Source organism: Leucoraja erinacea, chromosome 4 (genome assembly GCF_028641065.1).
Source record: "Leucoraja erinacea ecotype New England chromosome 4, Leri_hhj_1, whole genome shotgun sequence".
Taxonomy (NCBI): Eukaryota; Metazoa; Chordata; class Chondrichthyes; order Rajiformes; family Rajidae; genus Leucoraja; species Leucoraja erinaceus.
In genome coordinates, this window is record NC_073380.1 from 53687372 (window position 1) to 53701864 (window position 14493).

Here is a 14493-nt window from a genome sequence, read left to right on the forward strand (position 1 = left end):
TGTTTTTAAAATTTATTTTTTTAAAGATTTTTTTTCTCCCGCTCTCTCTCTCTCTCTCTTTCAATTCATGGATGTGTCAGTTCAGTCCAATGGTTCCTGTTTTATCCGGATGACTGGCGGGATGCGAGATAGTCTCCTGATTTCCCGCCTCAGTACGTATTCACTAAATTGGGAAGAGTCAACGCCGCCACCGCTTGATCCCACTATTTCGAAGCCCTTCATTTGTAACCGCTCGAGGACCTGCCGAGAGAAATACAAACAGAGATCAAGCAAAGAGTCGGGGAGACATAGAGTGGCCTAACTTGCCCACACCGACCAACATGTCCCATCTACACTAGTCCCACCTACCTGCATTTGGCCCATATCCCTTAACCTGTCCTATCCATGTACCTGTCTAAATGTTTCTTAAACGATGCAATAGCACCTGCTCCGGCAGCTCGTTCCATACACCCATCACCCTTTGTGTAGAAAAGGTTGACCCTCAGCTTCCCATTAAATCTCTCCCCCCCTCACCATAACCCTTTGCTCTCTCATTCTTAATTCCCCTACCCTGGGTAAAAGATTCTGTACTTTCACTCTATCTGTTCCTCTCATGATTATTTACACCCCTATAAGATCACCCTTCATCCTCCTGCACTCCAAGGAACAGAGTCCCAGCCTACTCAACCTCTCCCTAGAGATCAGACCCTCTAGCCCGGGCAACATCCTTGTAAATGTCCTCTGCACCCGTTGCAGCTTGGCAACATCTTTCCTGTAATATATTGTGCCCAGAACTGAACACAATATTCTAAATATGGCTCACCAAAGTCTTATATAACTGCTAAATGACCTGCGAACGTCAATGTTCAAACACGGACAACTGGAAAAAAAAGGGATACAAAGGGACGTTTTCAAGATGGCGGCAGATGGAGGAGAGGATCGGTGCCGCCCTGACATAAAGTCTCTGCACTCTTACGAACTTTGAAACTTGGTTGGCACCAGAAATATGGAGTCCCCTTGTGTTCTGTCTTGGTAAAGTTCACTATTACACCACAATCGTTGCACTATTGTACTTATCTATGATTGTGCTTATCTTTAGATATGAACAAAGAATTTCACTGTGCCTAGGTTCAGAGATATGTGTGGCAATATAGTATCAATACACCCATCCACCCACTCATCCACCCATCGATCCATCCACTCACCCATTCACCCATTCACCCATCCACCCATCGATCCATCCACCCACCCAACCATCAATCACGAATGTCATATTTTATGGGGAGAAGGCAGGGGAATGGGGCTAGGAATGAAAGATAGATCAGCCATGATTGAATGGCGGAGTAGACCTCATGGGCCGAATGGCTTAATTCTGCTCCTGTCACTTATGGATGTGATCTTATGAATCAACCAATATTGAGTACAGAAATTGGGATATTATGATGCAGGGGTACAAGTCGTAGGTGAGATGACACTTGTAGCACTGTGTGCAGTTCTGGTCACCCAGCTACAGAAATGTAGTTTAGCGATATAGAGTGTGGAAACAGGCCCTTCGGCCCACCGAGTCCGTGCTGACCAACAATCCTTGTACACTAGCACTATCCTACACACTAGGGATCTTTTACACAAGCCAATTAACCTACAAACCTGCATGTCATTGGAATGTGGGAGGAAACCAGAACCCCCGGATAAAACCCACGTGGGAGAGAGTGCAGACAAAGCTAGTGGTGTAAAATGAAGGGTCATTCCATCAGGGACTGGTGTGTACGGGCGATCGCGGGATGACGGTGGGCAGAGTCACGGTGGCAGAGTATTTGGGGCCCCTGGGTTTCTGACGAGCGGAACAAGTGAACGAGATGGAATTTGCTGAGTTTGGAGGCAATGGGCAGGGAGGGGTGGTGATGGATGAGGGAGCAATTGGTGGGGGGGGGGGGGAGATGATGACCCCTGACCCCGTGCCCCTTGCCCCCCAGGGTGACCCACCTGCACGGAGTTGAGGTGGCAGTAGCCGTTGAGGGGGAAACGGATGACGTGGGTGGAGTCGTGGTTCCAGCCGGCGTTGATGGAGTTGCACATGACGTCTCCGATCTCGGGGAAGACCTCCTCGATCAGGACCTTGTCTCCGCTCAGGGTGATGCGCTCGCCCAGGTCCGGAGCCACACGCACCACCAGACACTCGCACGGGCGCGAGAAGGGGCTCAGCTCCTGTTCCTGCTTCCAATGTTCCAGCTCGGCCAGCAGAGGCTGCAGCTGGAAGTAGCGAGCCTCTTCGTATAGCAGGCTGTAGTCCTAGAGTCACAGTGTTATACAGTCACACAGAGCCAGAGTCACCTAGTCCTACAGTTGTAGAGATATAGTCACACAGTCACAGTAACACAGAGTTACAGAGACACCCAGAGACACCCACTGTCACAGAATCAAAGCAGTAGGGGCAATATTGTCTTTGTACAGACGTAGGAAGGAACTGCAGATGCTGGTTTACACCGAATATAGACACAAATTGCTGGAGTAACTCATGGGTGACGTTTCGGGTCAAGACCCTTCTCTAAATATGTCTGACCAGACCATCACCCATTCCTTCTCTCCACAGATGCTGCCTGACCCGCTGAGTTACTGCAGCATTTTGTGCCTATATTCTTTGGTGGTTAATGAGTCAGATTATATGGAAACTTTCAATAACAGGAATCATCCATTCAACCATGTCTAGCTGGCTCTTTATAAAAACGTTCCAATTAGTTTAATTTCGAGTTTAATCTATAGATTTTATAGATTTTAGTTTAGTATGGTCACATGTACCAAGGTACAGTGATAAGCTTTTGGTATGTGCTATCCAGTGAGAGGAAAGACTATACATGATTACAAATACATGATAAAGGGAATAATGTTTAGTGTAAAATAAACACCAGTAAGTAAAGTCAGATTAAAGGTAGTCCAAGGGTCACCAATGAGGTAGATAGTAGCTCAGGACCGCTCTCTATTTGCTGATGGGATGGTTCAGTTGCCTGATGACAGTTGTCCCTAAATCTGGAGGTGAGCGTTTTCACACTCCTGTACCTCTATCCTGATGGGAGATGTGCGTGGAAATGACCCGTTAACACTAGTTCTATGTTATTCCACTTTCTCATGCACTCCCTACTTCACCCACAGGCTGGTGTGCAAGGCCCCATCGGACACCAAACATCCTTTGCACCACCTCGCCCAGGACTCACAGCAACTGGGACCTGAACGCCTGTCATCTCATCGCCTCGTCTCCCGTCACGCAGCCACCCTCTGTGACTCCGGTTTCAACACACTAGGAGCATGGAGAACCAGCTGGGAACAGACTTCGCGACCTCCTCAATTCACTGTTGCAGCGAACACCACAGCCCCACCCGGCTCAGACCTGCCCCGCAAAGAGTGGGTCGCCCTGAACCGGCTCCGTACAGGGGTCGGCCGGTTCAACGCCAACATTCATCGCTGGGGGCTGCATTCATCAGCAGCCTACGTGTGTGTGGAGCAGACCAGCAAACAGCGCAGCACGTCATTTTCAACTGTGCTGTCCTCCACCCCCCTGATGGAGGGGTAGACCTCATGGCCCTCGACAACAGCATATTGAACTGGCTACAGCACCTGGAGGGAGTTACATAACCTCTGCTGCCTCAAACGCAAGAAGAGAAGAAGATGCACTCCCTACACACTAGGAGCAATTTACCAAGGCCAAATAACCTACAAACCTGCAGGACTGTCACAGGGAGAATGTGCAAACTCTACACACAGACCGCACCCGAGGTCAGAATCAAACCTAGATCTCTGGCGCGTGATACAGCGGCTCTACCTGCTGCGCCACTGTGCTGCCCTTACTTTGGCTAGTGCATTCCCGACTCTTTTTAACTTTACTAAGTAGTTCCTTCTTTAGACAGGGTGTTGAATCTATGGAATTCATTGCAGTGGAGGCCAAGTGATTGGGTATTTTTAATGCACAGATTGATAGGTTGTTGATTAGTACGGGTGTCAGGGGTTATGGAGAGAAGGCAGGAGAATGGGGTTGAGAGGGAAAGATAGGACAGCCATGATCGGATGGAGGAGGAGACTCGATGGGCTGAATGGCCTAATTCTGATCTTTGTCTTATGGTCTTGTGTTTGCTTGGTTTACACAACAATCCACATTCACTCATGCCTCGCTGGCAATTTAATTCCATAGGTTGGGAAAATATTCCGATGCCTCCGCGCACTTTGAATTGTGCTTCATGCGTGGATTTATCAACGTGACGACTTACTTTGAAGTCGTCAGGAATAAAGAGTTTGGACGTCCGGAGGAAGTTGAGAATGTAGCGGAACATTTGCCCGTCCCTGTCGATGAAGTAGTGCTGCTTGAGGCTGTCGAGGACAATGGGCTCCGTACCATCGAAGAGCCGGCCGATCCTGCAACAACAATGTTGGACAGAGTCAATTCAATTCAATGATTCAATGGTACTTTATTGTCCCGTGTACCTAGTGGTGCAGCCGTGGAGATGCAGCCTTACAGAGCCAGAGACCCAGGTTCGCTCCTGACCACGGGTGCTGTCTGTACGGAGGTTGCACGTTCTCCCCGTGACCTGCGTGGGTTTCCTCCGGGATCTCCCGTTTCCTCCCGCACTCCAAAGACGTTCGGGTTTGTAGGTTAATTGGCTTGGTAAAATTGTAAATTGTCCCCCAGTGTGTGTAGGATAGTGTTAGAGTGTGGGGGGTCGCTGGTCGGCGCGGACTCGGTGGGCCGGAGGGCCTGTTTCCACGCAGTATCTCAAAACTAAACTAAACCTAACTACAACAAAATGCTTTGTTGTGCATACAACCGGATAAAATCATACAGCAGACCTCACCTAGGCAGTACACAAGCGTCTCGCACTGGCAAAATTACAAAGGTTCATTGAACAGTTTTATCTTCTGCCTGCCGCTGTTCCAAACACCCACCACCCTTTGTGTGAAAAGGTTACCTCAGCTTCCCATTAAATCTTTCCTCCCTCGCCTTAAACCTATGCGACGACACTGACAGGTATGTGCTTAAAAAGATCAATTGAGCTACGCCAAGTGGGAGAGTCTAAAACCAGAGGGCACAGAATACAAGGAGAAACAAGGAACTACAGATGCTGGTTCATACACAATTAGTAAGGGCATCAAAGCTTGTAGATTGAAGGCAGGAGGATGGCGTTGAGAGGGAAAAATATATAGGGGAACCATGAACCAGTGGACAGGTTTAAGATGAGAGGAGAAAGATTTAATAGGAACTTGAGGAGCATCTTTTTCACTCAGTGAGTGGTGGGTATATGGAACGAGCTGCCGCAGGAGGTAGTTGGGGCAGGTACTATAACAGCATTTGAAAGGCTTTTGGACAGGTACATAGATAAGATGGGTTTAGAGAGATATGTGGGTTTGTGGGACTAGTGTAGATGGAGCATCTTGGTAGGCATGGGCATATTGGGCCGAAGGGCCTGTTTCCATGCTGTTTTACTATGACTTGAAGGATCTGGGCCAAACGCGGGCAGGTGGGACAAGTGTAGACGAGGCACCTTGTTCACGTGGACAAGTTGGGCCAAAGGGGCTTGTTTCCTTGTCTCTGTGACTTTGATCTTTCTCCTAGCTCCCACCTCCCTCCGCCCCAGACACTGCCGTTCCGTTTACCTTGAATCGGAAAACTTAGTTAAAGTGGCCAGACTGCTGGTGTACATGTGGCCTCCCACATCGATGTGCACGGGAGCGTTAGACTTGGTCAGCTGTGCTGGCATTGGGATGCCTTGGTTTCCCAGCGGGGACACGGGAGAGCGAGTCAGCATCGGCCGGGACATATTATGCCGATAATCCTGCAAGGCAAAGGTCAGAGTGAGGCAAAGCCAAGCTCAGGGGCTCGACATGTAGACACAAGCAACTGCAGATGCTGCTTTACACAAAAAACACACGCACATAGTTTTGGAGCAACTCCGCATCTCTGAAGAAAAAGGAACAGGATTAGATGAAAAGGGGTCAGGAGTTTTGTGTAAGGTTCCTGATATTTGCGTTCTGTCTTCTGCCAGGCTTTGTCGCACCTCACCTCTCTCCCAGCCCCAACTCCAAGCAGTCTGAAGAAGGGTCCAAACCCAAAAGCTCACCGGGTTTCAGTTTTCTTGTGTTCCGAGGTACAGTGAAAAGCTTTTTGTTGCGTGCTATCCAGTCAATGGAAAGACTATACATGATTACAATCGAGTCGTCCAAAGTGTGCACTCACAGGATAAAAGGAATAATGTTTAGTGCATGATAAAGTTCAGTAAAGTTTGATTCTTTCTAATTAGTTATAGTGGTCCTGAACTACTTTCTACCTCTTTGCAGAGCCTCACACTTTTTGTTAATGCATCCAGTCATTGGAGACTATACATGATCTTGCCGTCCTCACAGGATAAAAGGAATAATGTTTAGTGTATGATAAAGTTCAGCAAAGTTTGATTCTTTCTAATTAGTTATAGTGGTCCTGAACTACTTTCTACCTCTTTGCAGAGCCTCACACTATCTTTAATCATACTTTATTGGACTTTATCTTGCACTAAATGTTATTCCTTTTAGTTTACTTTTGAGTTTTAGAGATACAGCATGGAAACAGGCCCTTCGGCCCACCGAGTCCACGCCGACCATCGATCACCCGTTCACACGATTTCTATGTTATCCCACTTTCTCATCCACTCCCTATACACTTGGGGGCAATTTACAGAAGCCAATTAACCTACAAACCTGCACGTCCTTGGGATGTGGAAGGAAATCAGAGCACCCAGAGAAACCCGTGTGGTCACAGGGAGAACGTACAAAGTCCGTAAATCCTCCGTGGTCAGGATGGAACCTGGGTCTCTGGCGCTGTGAGACAGCAACTCTACCGCTGCGCCACTGTGCGCTCACAGTTGCATGAAGTTTAATCTACTGGTAGAATTGGCAAACAATTTTCAACAACCTTCCTTGGGATTACACCCGCAAGATACTGTGAGCTTGTGACTAATGTGGAGAGCTTGTGTGGGACTGGGTCCTTTTTCCTTGGAGCGTAGGAGGTTGAGGGATGACCTAACAGAGGTTTATAAAATCATAAGGGGCATTTAAAAGGTGAATAGCCACAGTCATTTCCCTAGGGTAGGCGATTCTAAACGCGGGACTTTGGTTTAGGTCTGTGGAGAAAGATTTAGAAAGGTCCTGGCGGTGCTGGCTCAAAGGACCGAATGGCCTACTGCTGCACATATTGTCTATTGACCTGAGGGGCAACTTTTTCACACATACGTGGGTATACGGAAAGAGCTGCCAGAGAGAGCAGGTAAACCCGCGGCAGCTCTTTCCGTATAGGCAGAAAAGGTTTAGAGGTATATGGACCAAATATGGGAACATTTAAGGGCCTGTCCCACTTGGGCGTCATTTACGCGACATCATTTACGCGTGGTGACACGCGCATGGCGTGCATGACGCGTGGTGAGGCGTGGTGGCGTAGGCAGTGACGCACGGCAGTGGGCGGTGCCCCAGGATTTTGGAATTCTCAAATCTGCACACCTCCAGATTCAGGGACAGTTTCCCTCCAGCTATTATCAGGCAACTGAACCATCCTATCACCAACTAGAGAACTACCATCTACCTCACTGGAGACCCTCGGACTATCTTTAATCAGACTTTACCGGACTTTATCTTGCATTAAACATTATTCCCTTTATCCTGTATCTGTACACTGTGGACGACTCGATTGTCATCATGTATAGTCTCTCCACGTAACAAAAGCTTTTCACTGTACCTCGGCACAAGTGACAATTATAAACTAAACTAGAGTGGTGGATGACTCTGTCCCTGAATTAAGGGAAAAACATCATTTAAATTCAACTGCCGTTGTTAAAACTGGTGGATCACACAGGAGGCTGTAATATAGGTCAAATAAACTATTTAAAGGCTTGCTTTAATCAGCTTATCTCGGGCAGTTTCCTGCACAAATCCTGTGGAGACCGGTTGATAAATCACAGCAAAAGGAATGGGGTAAGAAATAGGACCATTAAACTCCTTGAACCAGTTCCGTTATTCACATGCATCATGGATGTGGTAGCTTCCTTCATTCTGCACCTATCAATATGCTGAACAAAGCATATGTAACGTTACTCCCTTTATCATGTATCCGTACACCGTGGATGGCGCGGTTGTAATAATGTATGGTCTTTCCGCTGACTGGTTAGCACGCAACAAAAAGCTTTTCACTGTATCGCAGCACACGTGATGATAAACTGAACTACACTAAGAAATCTATCAAACTTAGCTTTGATATGAAAGATAGACTGCAGTAACTCAGCAGGTCAGGCAGCATCTCTGGAGAAAAAGGATCGGAGACGTTTCATGTTGGAACCCTTCGTCAGACAGAAAGTAGGGGAGACAACTGGATGCGAGAAAAGACCAGGACAAATCAGGGCCGGCCGCAGATCAGCTCAAGCAGAGTGGTTCACTGCGAGGGATGAGGCGATCTCGTGGGATATATCAAGTCGACTCCTCCATTCAATCTTGTCTATCTTTCCCTCTCAACCCCATTCTTCCCCATTCTCCCCGTAACCTTCATCGATCCAGTATTTGCCAATCTCCGTCTTAAAAACCACCCAACAATGGCCTCCACAGCCGTCTGTGGCAATGAATTCCACAGATTCACCATGCCCTGGCTAAAGTAATTCCTCCTCATCTCCTTTGTAAAGGTGCGTCCTTTTATTCTGAGGCTGTGCCTTTGCCATTTCAGCCTTTGGGGTGGGGTGGGAGGTGGAGAAAGAGCTGTGCATGGTTCCACTGCCCTTTGTGCCTGGAGCTTCCTGACATCACCATTGTTTTGATGGTTCTGCCCTTTTGTTCTGGGTTACCTTCATTGTTGGAAATATAAATCACCATTCAATCTCAGCCCCCAGTTAATCATAGTCATATGGCACTGAAACATGCCCTTCGGCCCAACACATCCATGCTGTCTAAGATGCCCACCTATACTACTCCAGTGGCGGCACAGTGGCGCAGCTGTAGAAAGACCCGGGTTCGATCCTGACTACGGGTTCTATCTGTACGGACTTTTTACGCGCTCCCTGTGACCGCGTGGGTTTTGCTTCAGTTTCCTCCCACACTTCAAAGACGTACAGGTTTGTAGGCTAATTGGTTTCTGTAAATTGTAAATTGTCCCCAGTGTGTAGGATAGTGCTAGTGTACGGGGTGATCACTGGTTGGCAGAGACTCGGTGGGCCGAAGAGCCTGTTCCACGTTGTATCTCTAAAGACTAATGTAGAGAGGGGTGAAATGTCAGAATGCAGACACAAGGAACTGCAGATGCTGTAGAATACATAGTGCTGGAGGAATTGAGCGGGTCGGGCAGCTTATGTGGAAGGAAACAGACAGACGACACTTTGGGTCGGAATCCTTCCTCAGACTGTCTGAAACACGAGTACAATCAAGGCACTCATTACAACAGCGGGTGATATAACCTGGAGACACAAGGAACTGCAGATGCTGGTTTACCACGGGAGGGTAGGGGAAGGGGGACAGGCATACAGTCAGGAAACTGGCCCGTCATGCCCAACTTGCCCATGTTGACCAACATGCCCCATCTACACTAGTCCCACCTGCTCACGTTTGGCCCATATCCCTCTAAACTTGCCCTATCCATGTACCTGTCTAAATACCTCTTAAACACTATGATAATAACTGCCTCAACTACCTCCTGCGACAGCTTTTTGCATATACCCATCACCCTTTGGGTAAAAAAGTTGCCCCTCAGATTCCTATTAAATCTTTCCCACCTCACCTTAAATCTTTGTCCTCTTGTTCTTGATTCCCTTACTCTGGGCAAAAGACTGTACATTGACTGGGGAGAGGAGAGGAGGGGGGGGGAGGGACAGTCAGCCAATATCATCAAAGAAACACACCACCCTTTCCACGCACATATTTCACTCCTACCAGGTGATAACAAGACTAAAAACTGTGAGATGAGGAGAGAAGAGGAATGTAATGTCAAAATGCAGGCACAAAGAACTGCAGGTGCTGGAATCTTGTGCAGAGTACAATGTGCTGTAAAAGCGGACCAGGCAGCATCTGTGGAGGGAATTGGACAGGCAACGTTTCGGGTCATGACCCTTTCTTCAGACTGTCTGAAACATGCGTACCATACTGGAGTTTAGTTTAGTTTATTGTCATGAGTACCGAGGTACAGTGAGAAACAGTATGAGTATCATCAGTCAGAAGATTATACATGATTAATATTGAGCCGCCCACAGTGATAAAGGGAATAACATTTAGTGCAAGATAAACATATGCAAGATAAAGTCCAGTAAAGTCCGATTAATGATAGTCTGAGGGTCTCCACTGTGGTAGATGGGAGGTTAGGACCACCCACTAGTTGGTGATAGGATGGTTCAGTTGCCTGATACCAACTGGGAAGAAACTGTCCCTGAATCTGGAGGTGTGCATTTTCACACCTCTGTACCTCTTGCCTGATGGGAGAGGGGAGAGGAGGGAGTGGCTGGGGTGAGACTGGTCCGTGATTATGCTGGTGGCCTTGCCGAGGCAGCATCTGCAGTTGCTTGTGTTTCAGTGGCTGCAGGGTACTTTGTCATAGTCAGACAGGAAACGGGCCCTTTGGCCCAACATGCCCACACCAACCAACATGCTCCATCGACACTAGTCCCACCTGCCTGTTTTGGCCCACATCCCTCTCAACTTGTCCTATCCGTGTACCCCCCCCCCCATATGTTTCTGAAACATAGACAAAGAGCCTGCTTCAACTACCTTCTCCAGCAGCTCGTTCCATATACCCTTAACCTTTGTGCGACAAAATGAATCCTCAGATTCCTATTAAATCTTTCCCCTTTCAAATTAAGCCTATGTCCTCTGGTTCTTGATTCCCCTACTCTGGGCAAGGGACTCTAAGCATCTTCTTTTAACATGGTGCCCAGAACGGAACATGATACTCTAAATGCAGCCTCACCAACATATTTTATAAGTGCAACGTGACCTCCCTTCTAAACGCTGTGTCCCCTCTGCTCACACTCTAGTATGTTCATTCCCAGTGTAACTCGAGAGAATTTTATAATTGTGCCCTACTTATTATCAATGATTAAAAATTTGCAGCTCCTCTGTTTTAGGCTGTTATCAGACTTCCTTTTGATTTATTAATATTAAATTCACGCCTCTTCAAGCAGAGGCTGATCAAAACCTTGAAATATTTCCCGAGGAGTTATTTTTCATATTAGACCAAGGTCTCATTCAATATTCACCATTTCACTGCAGGCAAGAGTGGGAGATTATTTCTCCTGCAGCCTTTGGTTGATATAAATTTCACTTTGGAGCTTCTCCCTCACAAGTACCTTGGAGTTTAGAAAAAGATTTTAAAGGAAAAAACTTAAAAGGAACTGAGCAAGGTTGCAGTTTAGTAACCAAGGTGGTCAGGTTTAGGTTTATTACTGTTACATGTACTGAAGTACAGAGGACAGCTTTGTTTTGCATTCTATCCAAACATATCACAAATACCATACATAAATGTCCTATCTAAGCTAGTCCCATCTACCTGTGTTTGGCCCATATCCTTCTAAACCTTTCCTATCCATGTACCTGTCCAAGTGTGTTTTAAATGCTTAAGATAGGCCAAACATGCTGGAGTAACTTAGCAGGTTCAGGCACCATCAGGAGAAAAGGAATAAGGTGATGTTTCGGATTGAGACCCTTCTTCAGACTGTACCTGCCGCAGCTACCTCCTTCTGAAGAAGGGTTCCAACCTAAAACATAATTTGTCCATTCCCTCCACAGATGCTAAGTGAGGTTTAAATTCACTATTATCGTGGGCATCGAGGTACAGTGAAAAGCTTTGTTTCGCTACCCAAAACAGGTCAGATGTACCATACAAAAATACAATCAAGGCAAACTCAAGTATACAAAGTGCTGGAGTAACCCAGCGGCTCAGGCAGCATCTCTGGAGAGAAGGAATGAGTGACGTTTTGAGTTAAACTGCACAGAACCAGGCCCTTCGACTCATCTCCTCTACACTGACCAAATGCCATCTACACTAATCCCACCTGCCCGTGTTTGGCCCATATCCCTCTCAACCTTTCTGAACCACATATCTGACCAAATGTCTTTTAAATGTTGATATAAACCTATCCAAATTGGTCAGATATATCATAAATAAATACAATATATAAATAAATCAAGTCTAATTCAAGTTCACAAAATGCTGGATTAACTGAGGAAGTCAAGCAGCATCTCTGGAGAACATGGATAGCTGATGTTTCTGGTTGCGACCCTTCTTCAGACTAATTGTAGAGCAGGAAGAAGAAAGCTGGCACATGGAAGAGGCAGAACTAAACATACCTGCCTCAACTACCTACTCCGGCAGTTTGTTCCATATACCCACCACCTGAGTGAAAATAGACAAAGGCCAATGTCCTCGATGGGGTAGAGGTATAACTATTAGGAACCTGAGGGGTACTTTTTCACACAAATGGTGGTGTAAGGAACGAGTTGCCAGAGGAGGTGGTTGAGGCAGGCACTATCGCAACGTTAAAAAACATTTAAATAGGTACATGGATAGGACAGGTTTAGAGGGACATGGGCCAAACGCAGGCAGGTGTCACTAGTGTAGACGGGGCATCAGACGGGATGGGCAGGTTGGGCCGAAGGGCCTGTTTCCCCAGTGTATAGCCCTATGACTGTACTGGCAGGACAAATGGTGATGGTGGGGAATTGGGGAGAAGATATGAGAGTTAGACTACTGTTCTTCAAAGAGAACGTGTATAGGGTGGCACGGCGGCACAACAGTAGAGTTGCTGACTTACAACGCCAGAGTCGAGTTCGATCCTGACTATCAGTGCTGTCTGTATGGAGTTTGTATGGTTTTCTCTGGGTGCTCCGGTTTCCTCCCAAACCAAAGATGTACATGTCAGTAGGTTATTTGGCTTAAGTAAATTGTACATTGTCCCTAGAGTAGCATAATGTGAGCATTTAGTTTAGTTTAGATACAGTGTAAAAACATGCTCTTGGGCCCACTGAGTCCACGCCGACCATCGATCACCCATTCACACTAGCACTATCCTATACACTAGGGACAATTTACAATTTTTACCAATGTAAACTTGAGTGATCGTACAGCGTTGTGGAAATTACAAACTGCCTTGATTGCACTGGGACTGAGTATAGAATTGTTTACGCAAGTATCAGATAATGCCTATTGCAGAAGTCGGGGAGTGTCCGTACTGCCAACCAAATTATTAGAAGAATTTAAGTTTAATTTAGTTTTGTTTAGAAATACCGCGTGGAAACAGGCCCTTCAGCCCACCAAGTTCACGCCGGCCAGCAATCACCCGTACACTAGTTCTATCCTACACACGAGGGATAATTTACACAAGCCAATTAACCTACAAACCTGCACGTCTTTGGAATGTGGCAGGAAACCGGAGCATCAAAGAAAACCCACGCAGGTCTCGGGGTGAGCGTACAAACTTCGTAAAGAGAGCACCCGTAGTTAGGATCGAACCAAGGTCTCTGGCGCTGTGAGGCAGCACCTCTACCACTGCACCACTGTGCCACCCGTTTTACTTTTGGTAATTACCTGTTTAAGAGATTCAGAAGGAGAAGTCATCTCCAAAGAGCTGGAACAAATTTGTCGCGCTTACAGCTCAGAATTTCATTTATAACATCTCCCAGAGTTCACTACTTCTCCAGTGCACTCCTCATATGTCAACTTCATGCAGGTAACCCCTATTGTTAAGTGTTTATAAGCAAAACCAATATAGGCTGAGCAAACTAATCGCCACAGCATTCTCGCACAAAGCCCCGTAAATGATTTAAACACCAGCCTCCTCACCCACTGACAGGAGTAATGTCGCCCAAACTTCATTACCATATTCGGCAGACATTACTATTTAAATGCTCAGAAAATCAATCAATGCAGCAATTGTGAAAATATATTACTAATTGAGAGGCCTGAAGAACGTTCCCCGACCTGAACGTCACTTGCTCCAGAGATGCTGCCTGACCTGCCGAGTTACTCCAGCACTTTGAGTCCATTTGCTAATTTGGTGTAGGTTTTCCCGATGTTTGAGGTACAATTTTCATCATGATTTCTAATCACAGCCCTCCAATTTGTTTTTGAACCTTTACCTACCTTGGGCTTATCTCAACGAAACCCCTCTTCACTATGCATCACCTGTCGCTTGCTAACTCTTGCCCTAACCCTTTATATTGGCTATTATCCCGCACTCTCTCAGTTTAAATGATGGGTCTCAATCCAAAACGTGGTCTGTCCATTCCCTCAACAGATGCTCCCTGACCTGTTGAGTTCTTTCATTATTGCTCCATATTCGAGCATGTATGGATTATTGTTTCTCGGTTAGCACGTTAAAATATCGAGATTGAGCGGGAGGCATTGAGCAAGGAAACGCCCTTCAGGCCAACTCATTCATGCCGGCCAAGATGCCCCATCCACGTTAGTCCCATGCGGCCGAGTTTGGCGCATATATTCACAGTCATACAACACGGAAACATGCCCTTTGGCCCAACTCGTCC

At 46.8% G+C, this 14493-nt stretch overlaps 1 protein-coding gene across 6 annotated transcripts in view; it reads right to left on the reverse strand.

Moving 5' to 3' along the window:
• Positions 1-14493, reverse strand: part of kctd1 (potassium channel tetramerization domain containing 1) — a 102371-nt gene continuing 87878 nt past the window's right edge. For all 6 annotated transcript variants that reach the window (XM_055634295.1, XM_055634301.1, XM_055634298.1 and 3 more), the window contains 4 exons: positions 5617-5795; positions 4236-4380; positions 1963-2268; positions 1-240 (listed from right to left, as the gene is read on the reverse strand). In XM_055634295.1, coding sequence (XP_055490270.1) covers positions 82-240; positions 1963-2268; positions 4236-4380; positions 5617-5795 — 789 coding nt within the window. In that variant the 3' untranslated portion in view covers positions 1-81. The remainder of the gene's footprint in view (positions 241-1962; positions 2269-4235; positions 4381-5616; positions 5796-14493) is intronic.